The sequence below is a fragment of the Scyliorhinus canicula genome, chromosome 7 (genome assembly GCF_902713615.1).
Source record: "Scyliorhinus canicula chromosome 7, sScyCan1.1, whole genome shotgun sequence".
NCBI classification, from domain to species: domain Eukaryota; kingdom Metazoa; phylum Chordata; class Chondrichthyes; order Carcharhiniformes; family Scyliorhinidae; genus Scyliorhinus; species Scyliorhinus canicula.
Window position 1 is genome coordinate 34,086,272 of NC_052152.1, and position 19,977 is coordinate 34,106,248.

Here is a 19,977-nt window from a genome sequence, read left to right on the forward strand (position 1 = left end):
TAGCGTTAGAGATAGTTTAGTTTGTAGTATTTTGTGCATGAGTAGATATTACTGTGTGTGTAAATAAATAGTATTGGTTTTGAACTAACTAACTGGTGCATTGGTTCTTTGATCAGTATTCGGGTTTGAACCTCGTGGCGGTATCGAAAGATACCTGGGGACTCTAGAGCAAACATAATTAGGATTAAGGAAGGCGACCATATTGATTGCCATATTTATAACCAGATAAATATATCAACACAACTCATCCATTATTCCCATGACCACCTCCTTTAGTACCCTGGGATGTAGATTATCAGACCCAGGGAATTCATCCAGTCCCATTAATTTCTCCAGTGTTATTTTTTACTAATTTTAATTTCCTTCAATTCACATCTTCACAGACCGCACGTGGCACAGTGGTTAGCACTGCTTCCTACAGCGCTGAGGACCTGCGTTCGAATCCTGGCCCTGGGTCACTGTCCGTGTGGAGTTTGCACATTCTCCCGGTGTCTGCGTGGGTTTTACCCCCACAATCCAAAAATGTGCAGGTTAGGTGGATTGGCCATGCTAAATTGCCCCTTAATAATAATAAAAATAAGAATAATTGGGTACTCTTAAAAAAAAAATTTAATTCACGTCTTCAGTAGACCCTCGTCTCCCCAGCATTTATGGAAAGTTATTTATGTCTATCTCTGTGAAGACAGAACTGAAGTAGATGTTTAATTGCTGTGCCATTTCCTTGTTCTCCGTTATCCATTCTCCTGTTTCGGACTGTGAGGGGCCTACATTTGTCTTTGTTAATCTTTTTCTTTTCACATACTTATAGAAGCTTTTACAGTCTACTTTCATGTTCCTTGGAAATTTACTCTCATACTCTTATTTTACCCTCTTAATCAATCTCTTGATCCTTCTTTGCTGAATTCTGAACTGCTCCCAATCCCCAGGCTTGCTACTTTTATCTAACTGGTCTTTGGATCTAGTACTAGCCTTAATTTAGTTTTCAGCCTTGATGAAAGCACTTGGTTCTACAGTATCAACATTACAATTTTCTGAGAATTAAAGTTGCAAACAGTTTTTGGAAACATTGATATGGAGAAGAAACTGACAGCTACTTTCTGAAAAAGCACCCACAGGAAAACGTTACTTGAATGAGTAGAGACTGGATGACCAAGAACATATACCTGGACACAATAGGTTTTTGCTGGGTCAGCATCAATAAGCTTGAAGGTAGTGATATTAGCAGCCACATGTATTGGTGTGTCACCCTGCAGGGTATCTGAGCAGTTTTCCACAGCATAATATACAGTGTAACCCTTGAGAACACCATTTTTCTGGGCTGGCTCATTCCACCTAAATTCCACATCCATGTTCATTGTGTCCAGCAGGATGTCTTTCCTCAAATTCACAAAAATCCTTGGATTTTCAGGAGCAGATGGCACTGAAAATATCACGTTAAACCACGTAAAAATTATTTACATTTAAAAACAAATTAGCACTTCCGTTTCTGCAGAACTGATTATTGTAACAATTCCATATTCATTAAAATGAACTACAGAAAACTTAAGCAAACCTCAGGATGTTTATCTAATTTTCTCTGAAGAAAAGTATAAACAAATTGTACATTTGATTGAGGTAATCATAGCCTTTCCAAGGAATGGATTCACTCTTTTTATAAAAATAGTGGAATATATATTTATAAAAATCATCAACCTCAATTCAATGGCCTCGTCAAGGCCAACTCAGGTGTCAGGAAGAGGACATTGAATCACGTGAGGGGCCTGGTCCGAGATTCGCAATGCTCGAAATGTCTTGCAAGATTCAATGGAATCTCGCAGCGCATTGCAATCTGGATCTCACGCTCGCTGGGCAAGATCCAGCGCACATATTTAAATTAGCCGTAAGGCTCATTAAAATTTGTGCTCGCCGAATTCACCCTGGGCCCGGAATTCACCAGCCTCACCAGCCGGACCCCAACCGTTTGGTAATAATAGCCTTTAATAGTGTCACAAGTAGGCTTACATTAACACTGCAATGAAGTTACTGTGAAAATCCCCTGGTCACCGCAGTTTGGCGCCTGTTCGTAAATCAGTAATGATGGCACCACAGGAGGTCTTGCTGGGGGGGGGGGGGGGGGATGGGGGTTGATTCCCCTGGGTGGTCATGTTCTGGACACCCTGGCAGTCCCCATGGCACTGCCAGCCTTCCACCCTATTCCTGGATGGCACTGCCAGGGTATCAGGCTGGCAGTGCCAAGGTGCCCAGATGTAAGGTTGCTCATTCCAAGGGTCGGACCTAGGGTGGTGGGGGACTCAAGGACCCCAGAAGATGTAAGTTAAGCTTCAGGCCAAACCACATCCAACAATCTGACCTGAAAACTCTGCTCCTAATTTGGCAGCTGTGAAAAATTCCACCACAGCAGCCAAGACAGTCCAAAACATTGTAAAGAGAAAGTTCAACTCGCCCTATCCCCTATGATCGAGGATCTTTTAAAAAATTCAAGGACATCCAAATCCTCACCAAAAACTAATCAGTCCTTCCTTGTGGCATGCCCTAAATCCACCCATTTATTTTTGAGATATATTGTTCACAGGCTAACAGTGGTAAAAACAGCTCTGCCCACCTTTACATAGGTAAAAACAAAAGTAACTTGAGGCACTCCTACACTATCTGCAGTCAGAGTGTTCTAATGTCATATACAACAATTAACTTGTCCTCCATGACATTAATTCTTACAAGATAATAAGGGTATTGTGTCTCTTCAAAATTGCAGACCTGTTATCATGGGGGAAACTTATTTTAGTATAGTTAAATATTATGTATATGAAATGAATTGTTCCAAGGATGAGCTGAATAAGTCCGGTAATGTACATCAAGCTAACATACCAGCTTCTGGAGAACAGAGGGTGACGTGCGTCTCTGTTGCAGCTCCCCAATAAGTATATGGTTTCACTATCACATCAAACTCCTTAAAAGGTTCCAGTCCACTTACACAATAGTGCGCAGTACTGAGGTCCTAAAAAGATCAAGATATATTTGTTTCAATTTCATACAGCTAATGCATCCCTTTACATTTGCAAATTGCATTTATATCCTGCTTTTAATGTAGCAAATTATCCCCAGATGTTTCTTGGTTGGGATTCTGATCCATTTCGGGGTGGGGGAGAAATTAAGAGAGAATGGCAAAAGTGAAATCAGATTGGGCTTTAGCATAGTTCATGAGGGCAAAGAGAAATGCATAAAGGCAACGGGCAGGATTCTCCGCCAATTGGCGGGACGAACTGATGCCAGCCCCAAGAGCGGTGCGAATCACTCCGGTTTCGGGCCACCCGAAAGTTGCGGAATTCCAGGGGCTAGGCCGGCGGGGTTGGCACCATGCCAACCATTGCCAAAGGGCCACCGTAGGCCAGTGCGATTTGGCGCATGCGCACAACCGCCGGCGTATTTTGGCGCATGCGCAGAACTGCCAGCGTGTTCCTGTGCATGCGCAGGGAGTTTCTTCTCCGCGCAGGCCATGGCGGAGCCTTACAGAGGCCGGCGCAGAGGGAAAGAGTGCCTCCATGGCACAGGCCCGCTCACAGATTGGTGGGTGCCGATCGTGGGCCAGGCCACCATAGCCCCCCGGAGCCAGATCCCCCCGCGCCCCCCGAGGACTTCGATAGCCGCCCTCCAAGCCAGGTCTATTTCACGCCGGCGGGACTGGCCAAAAACAGGCGGCCGCTCAGCGCATCGGGGCCCGGAGAATTGCCGGGGGGGCTGCTGCCAACAGCCCCTGACCGGCGTGGCGTGATCTCCGCCCCACCTGAAAGCCGGCGCCGAAGAATTCGGCAGCTGGCGTCGGATTGGCGGGGCGGGAATCACGCCGCCCCCTGGTGATTTCCAGCAGGGGGGCGGAGAATCCCACCCAATGTGTTTAGGGATCGATAATGTGACCAATTGGCTCAGTCTTCTGCTAATTGAAGGCAGGGTTTGGGTGGAATCACAGAGTAGATCAGAATTGAAATGTTTAATGGTACCATTATTGATGTAAATGACAGTGAGAATAAGGACTCATAATTTGATAGGATTGCAGAAGTAGGGAGCAATAAATCTGGTAGATGAAGAGTTTGAAATCCAAATCGAACATCCTGGAAATATTCACTGGGGTCTGGGAAAGATCATCAATCTGAAACATTAATTGTATTTTTTCTCCCCTCCATCGATACTGCCAGAACTGCTCAGTCTTTCCTTTGTTTTCTGTCTATTTCTTTCCAGCAACCTATGTATTTTATTTTTGTATTAAGGGTCAATGTACTGAGAGATTGGGAGCCATAGGAGACCAGCAAGGATGGGGACTAGGTTAACACTGTTTGTAAGGAGGATGCATTTCCGGGTGAGTTGGCATTCCACAGGATAGAAATCATGTGGTCGGCAATGATGACGTTGGTATGGTGGCAAAGGCAACGATGTGAGATGGATAAGAGCTAAAGAAGCAATATTTCTATAGGGACCAAACAACCAAATGTTTTTGGAAGGGATCTAACAAAATGGCTTTGGGTCTCACCAATATTGAATATAAAAGTTCTTGTTCATTCACAATTATGTCAGCAACAGTCATGGGATCATGGACTGTGGAGGATAGGTGAAGGTGGGCATTAAGAACTGCTACATACATACATACATATACATTATTAGTTCGGCTACTCTATGAATATAATATTTGAAAGTTGACCACCATATAATTGAAGATAAAGTCAATTGCTAAACTTTATTTATTAAAATTTATGTCGTCTTTCTCATTTCCAAAATCAATACTGCTAACTAATATCCATATAATGCAAATGATCTGCTTAACTTATACATTAACATATTAGACAATATTAACACAATACCATGCAGGGAACATGTTTAATATTTACATCAACAAAAATAAATTCAATATATAACTGAAATCCATGTAAAATGCGAAGTACCTCAGCTTTCATCAGGACTAGCGATTCAAACCGATAATATAGTGTGCCATAGTTCACATTTCCTGCACTTTCCCACATAATACAGAACCCAGAGGAGTTCCCCTGTATCTTAAATGAAGATGCTGGAACTGGATTAGGAATTACAACTGGTAAAGTAGAGAAACCATCTATATGGAAAGTAATACATAATTTAAGACAAATATAATCATTCAATAAATCTGTGCACATTGGAAGAAACTTAAAAAAATTAATATAAATGTTGATGATGGATCTGGCTTTAAAAGTAATACCAAAGATTTTATAAGCACTTCAGAAGTTATTTGACAACTTACTTTTTCACCTGTGTGACTCAAGTCATGCACTAAAACCACGCACAACAATATTACAAAACTTGTTCGGGCTCTTCTGTCGATGCAATATCTTTCACATGGAAGTGCAACAGGATGAGCTTCAGAGATTTTAACTTCAATATTGATGCTTCTGCACATTTAACTGAGAACACCACCACCTGGAGGTTCCCCTCCAAGCCACTCCCTATAACAATTCTCACCTCACTTCTTGAATCTATCTCTTTTGTCCATGTTTAAACCAAGGTTGTAATGAGGTCAAGAGCTGAGTGACCCTGGCCAAACCCAAACTGAGCATCAGTGAGCAGGTTATTGCTGGGTAAATGCCGCTTGAGTGCACTGTCACTAACATCTTCTATCACTTTGCAAATGACCAGAGAAGACTGATGGGGTTATAATTGGGCGAGTTGGATTTGTCCTGCTTTTTGGCAATAGGGTATACCTGGGCAATTTTCCACATTACCGGGTAGATGCCAGTGATGTAACTGTACTTGAGCAAGGGCCGCAGCAAGTCTTGGAACACAGGTCTTCAGTATTACTGTTGGACTCCACCCCCCACCCCCCCCCCCCCCCCCCACCCCCCCCCCCCCCCCCCACCCCCTCCGAAGTATGCCACGTGCAGGTGTTGGGTGTGAGCACCCTGTTAGCAGACAGACAGGAATCAGACAGAGCATAGATGTGCGGAGTCTGCACGTTCTCTCTGTATCTTCGTGGGTGGGGGAGATGGTGGATGGGAAGGAGGGAGGGGGGTGAGATGATGGACAAAGCCATGTCCTATGAGAAGCGGGAGAGGACGAGGGCCTCGCTGGTCCTCCGTGCATACCAGATTCTCATCGCTGCTGCCTATCCTCCATCCTCTGGCTGCTCCTGCGGTTCCTCTCAATGCCCGTCTGCCAGTCCCTCCTGATCCGATGCTTCCTTGTCCTCCTCCTCAGACGAGGCCGAAATGCGGCACTTTCCTCCTCCACCTCCAGAACATTGCCCTACTGTATCCTGCTGTTCCCTCCACAACCTGGCACAGCAGACCACCACAAAGTGGGCGATTGTCTGGAGGTTGTACTGCAGTGCACCACCAGAGTGGGCAAGGCATCGGAACCACATTTTAAGCAGTCCTATGCACACCGTAGCACAAGTGGATAGCACTGTGGCTTCCCAGCGCCAGGGTCCCAGGTTCAATTCCCTGCTGGGTCACTGTCTGTGCGGAGTCTGCATGTTCTCCCTGTGTCTGCGTGGGTTTCCTCCGGGTGCTCTGGTTTCCTTCCACAGTCCAAAGACGTGCGGGTTAGGTGGATTGGCCATGCTAAATTGCCCTTAGTGACCAAAAAGGTTGTGGGGGGTTATTGGGTTACGGGGATAGGGTGGGAGTGGGTGTTTAAGTGGGTCGGTGCAGACTCGATGGGCCGAATGGCCTCTTTAAACCACTGTATGTTCTATTTCTAAAGCACCGCTCAGTGATAGCTCAGGCAGTCACGTGGGCCTTGTTATATCGGGTCTCCACATCAATCTCCCACCTCCATATTGGTGTCATTATCCAGGACCTCAGGGTACTCCTTATTCCCCAAGATCCAAATGGTCATCCTGGGATGTCCCTCAAAGACGCCAGAGATCTCCAACAGTCCCACGATGTAGCCATCATGCACACTCCGGGGGAAGTGTGCATACACGTGCCTTATCTGGAAGTGGTGGTCGTATGCAAGTTGGACATTCAGGGAATGGAACGCCTTCCTGTTAATGAAGGGCACTTCCGGTCTGCCCGGGGTGTGTAAGGCAGCATGTGTGCCATATATTACTCCTGGATCTGGGCATCCCGGCAATGGCGGAGAATCCTGCTGCTCAGGCACCCTCTTGGGCTTGGTCCAGGTCAAAGTTTATGTAGTCAGCTGCCTGGGCAAACAGGTCATCCGTGACTTCAGGGATGCAGTTGTGTGGTCAGGTTATGAAATGCCACTCAAGAAGGGGAGGGCCGACCCGGGGCGAGCAGGGAACAGGACATGGCTAATCGGCAGGGGAAGGGGGCGGGTCGTCCCGCGACCCGGCTGATCACTTGGAACGTGAGGGGGTTGAATGGGCCGGTCAAAAGATCAAGGGTATTCTCACACCTGAAGGGACTGAAGGCTGATGTAGCAATGTTACAGGAGACCCATTTGAAGGTAGTGGACCAGGTTCGCCTGAGAAGGGGGTGGGTGGGACAGGTGTTCCACTCTGGATTGGACGCAAAGAACCGGGGGGTGGCGATTCTGGTGGGAAAGAGGGTGTCGTTCGTGGCGGAGGAGGTGGTGGCGGATAAGGAGGGTAGGTATGTGATGGTGGAGGGTAAGCTGCAGGGGGAGAAAGTGGTGATGGTCAACGTATATGCCCCGAACTGGGATGACGCGGGTTTTATGAGGCGCCTATTGGGCCTCATTCCGGGACTGGAGGCAGGGGGCTTGATCATGGGGGGGGACTTTAACACAGTGCTGGACCCCGGGCTAGACAGATCGAGCTCAAGGACCAATAGGAGGCCGGCAGCGGCAGAAGTGCTGAGGGGGTACATGGAGCAGATGGGAGGAGTAGACCCATGGAGGTTTGGTAGGCCGAGGGCGAGGGAGTATTCCTTTTTCTCCCACGTCCATAGAGTGTACTCCAGAATCGATTTCTTCGTGTTGAGCAGGGGGCTGATCCCGAGGGTACGGGAAACTGAGTACTCGGCCATTGCGATCTCCGATCATGCACCACATTGGGTGGATGTGGAAATGGGGGAGGCGCGGGACCAGCGCCCGCTGTGGCGGCTGGATGTGGGGCTGTTAGCGGACGACGAGGTGTGTAAAAGGGTCCGGAAGAGCATTGAGAGCTATCTGGACTTGAATGACACGGGTGAGGTGCAGGTGGGGATGGTCTGGGAGGCCCTGAAGGCAGTGATCAGGGGAGAGCTGATCTCCATAAGGGCGCACAGAGAAAGAAAGGAGAGGCAGGAGAGGGAGAGGCTGGTGGGGGAGCTATTGGAAGTGGATAGGAGATATGCGGAGGCACCAGAGGAGGGGCTGCTGGGAGAACGGCGCAGCCTGCAGGTCAAGTTCGACCTGCTGACCACCAGGAAGGCAGAGACGCAGTGGAGAAGGGCACAGGGCGCGGTCTATGAGTATGGGGAAAAGGCGAGCAGGATGCTGGCACACCAGCTTCGCAAACGAGATGCGGCTAGGGAGATTGGGGGAGTGAAGGAGAGGGGCGGGAAGGTAGTGCAGAAGGGGCAAGAAGTGAACGGGGTCTTCAGGGATTTTTACAAGGAGTTGTATCAGTCTGAGCCGCCGACGAGGAGAGGGGGAATGGAGGACTTCCTAAACAAATTGAGGTTCCCAAGGGTCCAGGAGGGGCTGGTAGAAGGGCTGGGGGCGCCAATAGGGCTAGAGGAGCTAGTCAAGGGAATAGGTCAGATGCAAGCGGGGAAGGCGCCGGGGCCAGATGGGTTCCCGGTGGAATTCTATAAGAAAAATGTGGACTTGGTGGGACCGGTACTGGTACGAGCCTTTAATGAGGCGCGAGAGGGGGGGGTTCTGCCCCCGACAATGTCGCAGGCTCTGATCTCCCTGATATTGAAGCGGGATAAAGACCCCGTGCAGTGCGGGTCCTACAGGCCTATCTCGCTTCTGAACGTGGATGCCAAGTTGCTGGCAAAGATCCTGGCAGCTAGAATAGAGGATTGTGTGCCGGGGGTAATCCATGAGGACCAGACGGGGTTCGTGAAGGGGCGGCAGCTCAACACGAACGTGCGGAGATTGCTGAATGTAATTATGATGCCGGCAGTGGAGGGGGAGGCTGAGATAGTGGTAGCGCTGGACGCGGAGAAGGCATTCGATAGGGTGGAGTGGGAGTACCTGTGGGAGACGTTGGAACGGTTTGGGTTTGGGGAAGGGTTTATTAAGTGGGTGAAGTTGCTCTACTCGGCCCCGACGGCGAGTGTAGTGACAAACGGGAGGAGGTCGGAGTATTTCGGGCTCCACCGAGGGACCAGGCAGGGATGTCCCCTATCCCCCCTACTTTTCGCACTGGCGATTGAACCGTTGGCGATGGCACTGAGGGGTTCAGGGGGGTGGAGAGGACTGACTAGGGGAGGGGAGGAACATCGAGTATCGCTGTATGCGGATGATCTACTGCTGTACGTGGCAGACCCAGAAGGGGGAATGCCGGAGATAATGGAACTATTAGCAGAGTTTGGGGACTTTTCGGGGTACAAACTAAATTTGGGCAAAAGCGAGGTTTTTGTGATACACCCGGGGGACCAGGGAGAGGGTATTGGGGGACTCCCCTTCAAGCGAGCAGGAAAGAGCTTTAGGTACTTAGGGGTGCAGGTGGCAAGGAACTGGGGGACCCTCCACAAGTTGAACTTTTCCAGGCTGGTGGAACAGATGGAGGAGGAATTTAAGAGGTGGGACATGGTACCGTTGTCGCTGGCGGGGAGGGTGCAGTCAATCAAAATGACGGTCCTCCCAAGGTTCTTGTTTTTATTTCAGTGCTTGCCCATCTTCCTCCCTAGGGCCTTCTTCAAAAAGGTGACGAGTAGCATCATGAGCTACGTGTGGGCGCATGGTACCCCAAGGGTGAGGAGGGTCTTTTTGGAGCGGAGTAGGGACAGTGGAGGGCTGGCACTACCCAATCTCTCGGGGTACTACTGGGCGGCAAATGTGTCAATGGTGCGCAAGTGGATGATGGAAGGGGAGGAGGCAGCTTGGAAACGAATGGAGAGGGCGTCCTGTGGCAACACAAGCCTGGGGGCCCTAGTAACGGCACCATGGCCGCTCCCCCCCACGAGGTACACCACGAGCCCGGTGGTGGCGGCCACCCTCAAGATATGGGGGCAGTGGAGGCGACATAGGGGGGAAATGGGAGGTCTGTTGGCGGCGCCAATAAGAGGGAACCATAGATTCATCCCGGGGAACATCGACGGGGGATTTCAGAGCTGGTACAGGGTGGGCATACGGCAGCTGAAGGACCTATTTATAGAGGGGAGGTTTGCGAGCCTGGGAGGGCTGGAGGAGAAGTTTGAGCTCCCCCCGGGAAACATGTTCAGATATTTACAAGTGAAGGCATTTGCTAAGCGGCAGGTGGAGGGGTTTCCCCTGCTCCCCAGTAAGGGGGGCGAGTGATAGGGTGCTCTCGGGGGTCTGGGTCGGAGGGGGGAAGATATCAGACATCTACAAGATAATGCAGGAGGCGGAAGAAGCATCAGGGGAGGAGCTGAAAGCCAAGTGGAAAGGGGAGCTGGGAGAGCAGATAGAAGACGGGACGTGGGCGGATGCACTGGAGAAGGTCAATTCTTCCTCCTCGTGTGCGAGGCTGAGCCTCATTCAATTTAAGGTGCTGCATAGAGCTCACATGACGGGGACAAGGATGAGCCGGTTCTTTGGGGGCGAGGACAGGTGTGTCAGATGTCTGGGAAGCCCAGCGAACCATGTGCATATGTTCTGGGCATGTCCGGTGCTGGAAGGGTTCTGGAAGGGGGTGGCAAGGACGGTGTCGAAGGTGGTGGGGTCCAGGGTCAAACCAGGATGGGGGCTTGCGATCTTTGGGGTCGGGGTAGAACCGGGGGTACAGGAGGCTAGGGAAGCCGGAATACTGGCCTTTGTGTCCTTAGTGGCTCAACGAAGGATATTAATTCAATGGAAGGACGTGAGGCCTCCAAGCGTTGAAACTTGGATTAACGATATGGCTAGCTATATTCAGCTAGAAAGAATCAAATTTGCCCTGAGAGGGTCGGTACAGGGATTCTCCAGGCGGTGGCAACCTTTCCTTGACTTTTTAGATCAGAGATAGACGTTCGGGGTCGTGGCAGCAGCAACCCGGGGGGGGGGGGGGGGGGGGGGGGGGGGGGGGGGGAGGGGAGGAGGGGGGGGGAGGGGAGGAGGGAGGGGGGGGAGGAGGGGGGGGAGGGGGGGGAGGGGAGGGGGGCAGCAAGGGTCGTGGGGGGACATGCACGACTGTAGCGCGGGCAAGTCTGCTCGCTGCTCGTGTCTGAAACTGTGGGCTGCCTTGTTTGTTAAGGTTGCCTGGGGGGGGGGGGGGAGGACTGGTGCGCGCGAGAGGGCGGGCGAGGGAGGGACATTTGCCTAGAGGGATTGTGTTGTAAATAATTTAAAAATTAGTAGGGGTAAATGTTTGTATGGAAAAACTCTTTCAATAAAAATTATTTAAAAAAAAAAAAACATGAAATGCCACTCAAGTCCTTGCTTGAGCCCTGGAATGAACCCGAAGTGTAAATGTTCAGGGCTGCGGTAAGCTTCACGGCCACCAGGAATGGACCACCATGGCACACATCCCCTTGTTGAGATGGAGCTTCCTCTGGCACATGCTGTCCCATATGTCTCCTCCAATGACAGGAAAGTCTTTAAACCTGAGTCATCGTTGGCCTCCCTATCTGGGTCCCTCCCCAGCCCGATGGGTGGCTGGGTCGTCAGGGTGTGGGACAGTGCACTGCATATGGGCTGCCACCTCGAGCCTCCATTAATTATGCTGCTGCTGCTGCTGTCCCTGGCGTCTAGTCACCTGGCCTGCCACCAGCACCATTAGGGCAGCTGCTGCAGGGTCCACAATACAATACCATCCATAATCTCCAAGGAATAGAAGAGATTGAGAGACCAACAATCATTTGCCGCTTTCACCTCGGGACCCTCCCCTACCTTTACATTCCACACATTCTATCAGGGTGCCATCCAATGAGCCGGTTGTGCTGGTGGACTCCACCCTGCACGAGCACCCCCAGCCACAGGAGGGGCCCCTGGGCACCGGACCCCACTGTCTTTGTAAGCGCAGTAGCGCTATCCTACCACTAGGGGGAGTAGCTCTGGGAGTACTCAGGAACTTGTACTGGGCTCCACCCTTGGCTCTGCCCATGACTCCTCCCCCTAGTGTAGCTGTATAAATACCCTTGTCCAGAGTCAGCCTGAGTTCACTAAGAGTTCATCAACGGGTAACAGGCTGGCTCTGAAGTAAGTCGATTAAAGCCTAGATTCATATCGGAAACACGTGTCTGGTGAATTGATGGTTCCATCAATTTAATCGACTTAAGAACAGTAAAGATCGATTATGGAATCGGCCCTCAAGCCTGGACGCCTGGAACACGACCCGCAGGATGCAGAGGCTAAAGAAATCTTCTCCCACTGGATCCGGTGCTTCAAGGCCTACCTGCCGAGAACATTACTTGGGCCGGGCCCAGGTTCCCTCCCTGATCCACACACGCACCCTCTGGTCGCAGGGATATCCCCAGGGCTGATGCCCCGCTCTTGAGGTTTGATTATTGGCTGCTGCTTCTGTGGTGGTGACATCTCCAGTGTCCAGGCAAAGTGTCCACGTCTCACAGTCTGGTTGGGATGCTAGGCAATAATATTCACCTGCAACATGACACGCCTATGCATGGGAATCCACTTCAGAGTTGTGAATTGGTCGTGTAAATAACATTGCCAATTCCCTATAAGCGATAGCCTTCAGCTATGCAGCCAGAGGCCGGCACAGTCAGAGGGAGTTAAAGTGAAGTTCATCATTTTACCACGGACAGGATACTGCCTTAGAGCGTTCGGTGGGACCAACAGTTGGGGGTGGCCTATTGGACCCACGGGCACTGAGCCTCTGAACCCCCCAGCCCAGGGTCAGCAGCTCCAGAGGTCCGGGCTGATTGCCCAACTTCAATGGTGGCTACTCACCTCCTCCGATCCCGTCAGCAGCCATTGCGCTGGCTTCATGTTTTTAAATAGGTGAGCTAAAGGACAACCGTGTGACCATTCGCTTGGGAGCCAGTTAGATCACGGGAGGCGCCCCGTATACAATACAGAGATTGGCATTAATTAGTGATAATTGGTTTCTAGTCACGTCTAGGCAGGACCAGGAACTCGCCAATGGGAGCAGCCCGTTCGATCGCAAACCAAACGGCACACAATTTTGGCCTCTCTCACAATCTAACCGGCTCACAGGATCTGCGCCGGGCATATTGCGGCCATTAGATCACGCCCTTGCAGGAGCCTCACTAATAATAGGAATAAGGCATGTGGCTTGAATAACCTGTGTTAAGATGTGTACAAACACACACAGAATAGCACTATTGATCATTTTGTTGTGTGACTAACCTGGTAGTGGTTTCTGATGGACTACAGTAAATGTTGTGAAGGGCATGCCACCGGAAAGGTGAATAGTTTGGTTCTTTCCCATTTCTACAATTTGCAAATCTCCTTTTTCATTTATCCAAACCAATCTGCCAAAGTAGTACTGAAGTACATGTTGTGACGTTTTCAAAGAATCAGAAGATAAGATCCTTTTAACTCTGCCTCTGTTCCTTTGCCATGAGAAAACACAGGTTTTTAAGAACAAAATTAAGTGAAAAATCACATCCATTGATACACTGAGTATGGAATAAAACAATACTATTAGTTCAACATAAAGCTCCTAGTAATCAGTATTCTCTACTTAAATAATAATTACAATTATATGGTAAGGGATACACTGAGATTAGAGATGTTCATGCTCTCTTGGAAGTCCCCAGATCTGAATCTAATTTAATGCAGAAACTGATTTCCACAGCTATTAAAGTGGCACCTTCATTGTGAATTTCTCACTTTCCTTAAAGAAAACTGCTTTCTTGGCATCATTCAAAATATTTTAAAGTTTAGAAAGTGTAGCCCTTGAACAGAAATTTTTAGGGGAATTTTAATACAAGAAGGTGGGGGTTGGTGCAGATGCATGCTTAATTGGGCAGTTACCCCACTCCAACCTGCCAACTTCTGGCTTTTACTGTGGAAACCCGGCAGCTGCAGTGACATGAGGAGTGACCAGGGAAAAGACACATAGAATGCCTCTCCAGACGGACGGCTCACTCCAGTATAGAGGGAGTGCTGAAGGTGGCGTCTTTCAGAAAATACTTGGAGCTGAGACCCTCTCAGGTAAACATAAAAGGTGCCGTTCCACCATTGGAAGAAGAGCAGGCGAATTCTCCAAATGTCCTACCAATAATTATTCTTCAACTGACATTTCCAGAACAGATTATCAAATTATTATCACATTGTTTGTGGAACATTTCTGGCTTGCAAATTGGCAGCCATGTTTTCTACATTGCAACAATGTCTACACTTCAAGGAAAGCAGATTAGGTGTAAAGCGCCTAGGGAGATGTCCCGAGGTTATAAAAGGCAGAAGCACAAATATTTCTTTAGAGTGTGGTACAAGTGTTGTTCTCATTGTTGGTGACTATATTAATTCACTTACCCTTTCCTGATGAGCTCTGCCTGATTTATTTCAAGTCTCGTGTTGTCCTGTGTAAGCCAATAGAGTACTCCACAGTCAAAATCCAGAGTCAATCCTGAAACCTAAAAACAGCATGCTTAGAAACACATTTATGCACAAACGTTGACTTGTGGTGGGTTAAACTCTGCAAATAGTGTCTGAAGTCTAGTTTCACCTGTTTACCAGAGAAATTCGGCAGTTCTTCAAACACGCCTGGTTGATCACCATTTAGCCGAGCATATTCCACACTCTGTGCCGTTGTCCAATACATGCAGCCCTGAAGTGGATCTAGCTGGAGATCTTGAACTTTTCCTGCAACATCCCTGACTTTTGTACGCACCTCCGAATCCAAATGCATGCGGAATATCTAACAGTTGATTAGGCACATTGATAAGTTATAAACAACATGGATGGATCAAAGTCAGAAACCAAATAAACTGCAAGAAATCAAATTTAATACTATCAGCCCGACTTGTATTTGCACATACTATGGGACATCCTACAGTTGGATGGGAATTTGCAAATTAATGACATTCTCCAGGTCTATAAAACCAAACCTACACTGAGACGCACCCCCATCCCCACCCTTAAAACTTTCTCTTGACTCTCTCCCTCGTGCTCTCTTCTTCACGAGACCCACTCTTTTTCTGACGAACTCTTTCCAATTAAACTGCAAAACACTCCCTTCCTGACCCCCATGATAGCTGACGCTGCAAATTGCACATCTCCTCACTTAATGCACCGTCCTTTCCAAAACTGCCATCAATCTCCTCCTCAAATAAAAACACCCACAACCCCTCTTTCCTCCGCAATGCAGATCCAACTTTAACAGTCCACTCTCGGGGTCCACCTTTGCTATAAGTGTTTTCAGACTGTTTGTCCAACATCCAGTCCCGGATAAAAAAAAACAATTCATCAAATACCTCAAGCTAGATTTGCATCAAAATGCGCTGAATTTCCACGGCCAAGCAAATATTGGAAAATTGGTTTGGTTGGTCCATGCTTGTGAAGGACTCTAACCAATTTGCAAATCTTCCATCACAAAAAAACGTTGCTTCCGCCGCCATAACTTCATATGCCTCTTGCCTTAGCCATCTACTGCTGAAACCCATGTCCATAAGAACTTAAGAAATAGGAGCGCGAACAGACCATACAGTCCCTGAAGCCTGCTCCACCATTCAATCATATCATGGCTGACCTTTTAGATCAATGGCACTTTGCCCCAGACCCACCCCTTCTTCTTTGGTTTCCACTTATTCCGAAAATCTATCAATCGCAATTTGGAATGAGCTCATCGACTAAGCTCCACTCTGGGGAAGGGAATTCCAAAAATACAAAAACTGAGGCTGGAATTCTCCGACCGTTGGGATTCGCTGTCCCTGCCAGCAGCGCAGTCCCCGCCTGTGGGTCGCCGGTGGCGTGGGGCGTGTTCAATGGGAAATCCCACTAACAGTGGCAGGGACTGAGGGTGGGATTCTCCCGTAACCGTCAGGCCGGTGGTCCCAGTGAGACGGAGTGGCATGAACCACTCCGGCATCAGGCCGCCCCAAAGGTGCGGAATCCTCCTCACCTTCAGGGGCTAGGCCCGCCCCGGAGTGTTTTGCGCTCTGCCGGCCGGCGGGAAAGGGGCTTGGCGCCAGGCCAACCGGTGCCGAAGGAACCTCTGCCGGCCGGCGTGAGTCGGCGCATACGCGGGAGCACCAGCGTGTGCTGGCATCATCCCAGCGCATGCGCAGAGGGATTCGCTTCCACACCGGGAACGGCGGAACACCACAGCCTCCGGCGCAGAAGTATAGAGCGCCCCCATGGCACAGGCCCGCCTGCGGATCGGTGGGCCTCAATCATGGACCAGGCCACCGTGTGGGCACCTCCTGGGGCCAGATCTCCCCGCGAGCACGCCCGCGCCGCCAGGTCCCGCCGGTAAGGGATCTACTCCAATTTACACCGGCGGGACTGGCGACGAACGGGCAGGACTTCGGCCCATCGCAGGCCGGAGCATTCGGGTGGCTCCGGGGTCCATTGAGTCGCGCCGGACCCCGCCATTCTCCGAGGCAGGCGGCGCGACTCACACCGGGGCAACTTTTTGGGGGCAGGAGAATTTGGAGGACAGCGGGGGCGGGATTCACACCGACCACCGGCGATTCTCCGACCCGGGGGGGGGGGGGGGGGGGGGGTGTCGGAGAATCCCACCCTGAGTATCCCGCTGCCAGCGGACGATGAACCGCTGAGAAAGACGTGACTGGGGGACCAGAGAATCCAGCCCAGAGTGAATAAAATTTCTCTTTGTCTCAGGCTAAATGGTCAACCTTTTCTGATCCCAATACTTCCCCTCCCATCTTCCACTCTGCATAAGTATCAGCTCATTAAAATTCAACTTGGTTTTTTATGTTCTAACTCATGCTTAGTCCTGCACACCCAACACCCCTGTGCTCTCTGGCCTACATTGGCTCCCAGCTTCCAACGCCTCAAATTTCATTACATTGCTTATCTCTATCTCTGCAAATGTCTCGTTTAAAAGGGAAAATGGTCCATTTCAGCTGTTCTGGTGATTAAATCAAATGGAAAACTTACTTTTAATTCCATACTTGAAGGAGATTATTGAATACGTTTATACCAAAAATAGAAGCTGCAATCTATAAGTTTTTAAAAATCTTTCAGGGAATGTGGGTACCGCTGGCATGGCCAGCAATTATTGACCATCCCTAATTTCCTTAGAGATGGTGGTGATGAGCTGCCTTCTTGTACCATTACAGTCCGCTATGCTGTTGGTAGGGAGTTTAACCCATTCTCCTTGTGAACTAGTTTTTAAAACTAAAGAAAGCTTTCTTCTTGTTTTGATCAGGGGTTCCCAAATTGACTCCCATGGAGTCTGTGGCAGGACAAGCATGTGGCAAAATTTGAAAAATTCTGCAGAGCTGCTGTCCAATCAGAGAATAACTCTGGAGAAGCCAGCCTCTGACTGGACGAGCGTGAGCAGCAGAGCAGTGGGAAAAGCGGACCACAGAGCGTGGGGGCCGGAGCAGGTGTGAGAGTGGAGAGGTGAGTATGAAGGGGTGAGTGTGTGTGTATGTGTGGGGGGGGGGGGGGGGGGGAGGAGGAGTGTGTGAGAGAAAGGGTGTATGTGCGTGTGTGAGAGGGAGACTGGGCATGTGTAAAAGAGGGGGTGTGTATGAGTGAGAGGTTGAGGGTGCGCACGTATGTGTGAGAGAGGTGGTGTGCATGTGTGAGAGAGGGGGTAGTCTGCGTGTGTGAGGAGCGGTGCATATGTGAGAGAGAGGGTGAGTATGTGCAAGAGAGGGGATAAGTGTGTGAGGAGCGGTGCATATGCGAGAGAGGGGGCAGAGTATGTGCAAGAGAGGGGATAAGTGTGTGAGAGAGGGGGTGGTGTGTGAGAGAGGGGGTGAATGTGTAGGGGAGGTGTGTGTGTTGAGAGTATAAACTAGCTAATATGGGGGGCTTGTAAGAAAGGTATGGCAATAATAATGGGTGATTTTAATAAGCAAATAGACTGGATCAATCAAATTGGCAAGGGTAGCCTCGAGGGAGTGTGCATTGAATGTATTAGAGATTGTTTCTTGGAGCAATATGTTGTCGAACCAAACAGGGAGCAGGCCACTCTGGATTTGGTATTGTGTGCCAAGGAGGGATTAATTGATGACCTTATAGTTCAGGATCCTCTCATGAATAGTGGCCATAGTAATAATAATAATAATAATAATAATAATCGCTTATTGTCACAAGTAGGCTCCAATTAAGTTACTGTGAAAAGCCCCTAGTCGCCACATTCCGGCACCTGTTCGAGGAGGCCGGTAAGGAAATTGAATCCGCACTGCTGCCTTGTTCTGCATTACAAGCCAGCGGTTTAGCCCACTGTGCTAAACCAGCCCCTAATATGATATCATTCAAAATTCAGTTTGGGGGCGAGAAAGTGGAGTCCCACACTGGCCTTCTGGAATTAAACAAAGATAATTCCATAGGCATGAGGACAGATTTGGCCCACGTAGAGTAGGCAGGAAGTCTACAAGACAGGAGATCTGATGAGCGGTGCCAGTTCTTTAAGGAGATACTCAATTCCTCACAACTTAAATATATCCCAGTGAGAAAGAAAGATGGTAAGAGGTGTAAAAAAAATCCATTGCTAAGCAAGGAGGTTAAGGACAATATAAAGACAAAAACTAAGGTATACCATGTTGCAAAGGCTAGTAACAGACTGGAAGATATGGAAACTTTCAAACATAAATAAAGGATTTCCAAAAAAGTAATAAAAAGAGCTAAGGTAAATTATGAAAGGATAACAAAATCTTCTTTAAGTGCATAAAAAGGAAGAGAGTCGATAAAGTGAATGTTGGTCCCTTGGAAGATGAAACCGGAGAGCTAAGTGGGCAACACAGAAATGGCGAAGGAGCTAAATCAATATTTTGCCTTTGCTTTCTTGGTGGAATACACTTGTACCATCTCTATAGGAACAGGTAATTCAGAGGTAATAGAAAGTGTGAAACTTAGAACAATCAGCATCAATAGTGGAACGGTACTCAACAAACTATTGAGATTGAAGGCAGACAAGTCCCCAGGGCCTGATGGCCTACATCATATGGTGTTAAAGGAAGTGGCAGCGGAGATAGTGGATCCATTGGTTATAATATTCCAAAATTCTCTGGGCATAGGAAAGGTTTCAGTAGATTGGATAAATTCAAAAAGGGAGGGAAACAGAATGTAGGAAATTACTGACCTGTTAGTTTAACATCTGCTGTTGGAAAATTGTTAGAATCTATTATTAAGGAAGTAATATCATGACGTTTGGAAAGTCAAAATGTTATCCATCAACGTCAGTATTGTTATATAAAGGGTACATCAAGGGCGGGATTCTCCGACCCCCCGCCGGGTCAGAGAATCCCCGGGGGGCAGCTTGAATCCCGCCCCGCCGCTCTGCCAACGGCTGCCGCATTCTCCACCGCCGGGTTTCGGGCGGGCGCAGGATCACACCCTGCCGGTCGGGAGCTGTTAGCAACGCCCCCCCCCCCCCCCCCCCCCATAGCAATTCTTTTAAAAGGGTCTTTAAAAGGGTGGCAAGATGTGACTAGTGGTGTGCCACTGGGTTGGGTCCTTGGTTCTCAACTATTTACAACCTATATTAACAACTTGGATACAGGGATAGAAGGTTCTATTGATAAATTTGCAGATGACTCTAAAGTAGGTGGGCAGGAAATTGCAATGAGGAAATAGGAATCTTACAAATATATACAGATGGGTTAGGTGAGTGGGCCAAAGTGTGGCAGATGGAGTTTAACGTGGATAAGTGTGAGGTCATCCATTTTGGTCGGAAAAATGGAAAAGTAACTTATTATCTAAATGGGGAGAAACTTTGGGGTCCTCCGATACACAGGAATCTGGGTGCCCTCGTGCATGAGTTACAAAAAACTAGCATGCAGGTACAGCAGGTAATAAAAAAGTGAATGAAAT

General features: G+C 49.0%; 1 protein-coding gene across 9 annotated transcripts in view; it reads right to left on the reverse strand.

Moving 5' to 3' along the window:
• Positions 1–19,977, reverse strand: part of ros1 (c-ros oncogene 1, receptor tyrosine kinase) — a 335,442-nt gene that overhangs the window by 214,505 nt on the left and 100,960 nt on the right. For 8 of the 9 annotated variants that reach the window (XR_005461254.1, XM_038801721.1, XM_038801720.1 and 5 more), the window contains 6 exons: positions 14,693–14,884; positions 14,500–14,600; positions 13,369–13,574; positions 4,932–5,098; positions 2,866–2,995; positions 1,164–1,420 (listed from right to left, as the gene is read on the reverse strand). Coding sequence is in view for 8 of the 9 variants with exons in the window: in XM_038801721.1 (XP_038657649.1) it covers positions 1,164–1,420; positions 2,866–2,995; positions 4,932–5,098; positions 13,369–13,574; positions 14,500–14,600; positions 14,693–14,884 (1,053 nt within the window). In the remaining variant the exon portion in view is untranslated. The remainder of the gene's footprint in view (positions 1–1,163; positions 1,421–2,865; positions 2,996–4,931; positions 5,099–13,368; positions 13,575–14,499; positions 14,601–14,692; positions 14,885–19,977) is intronic. The other variant, XM_038801718.1, reaches the window with a different exon arrangement.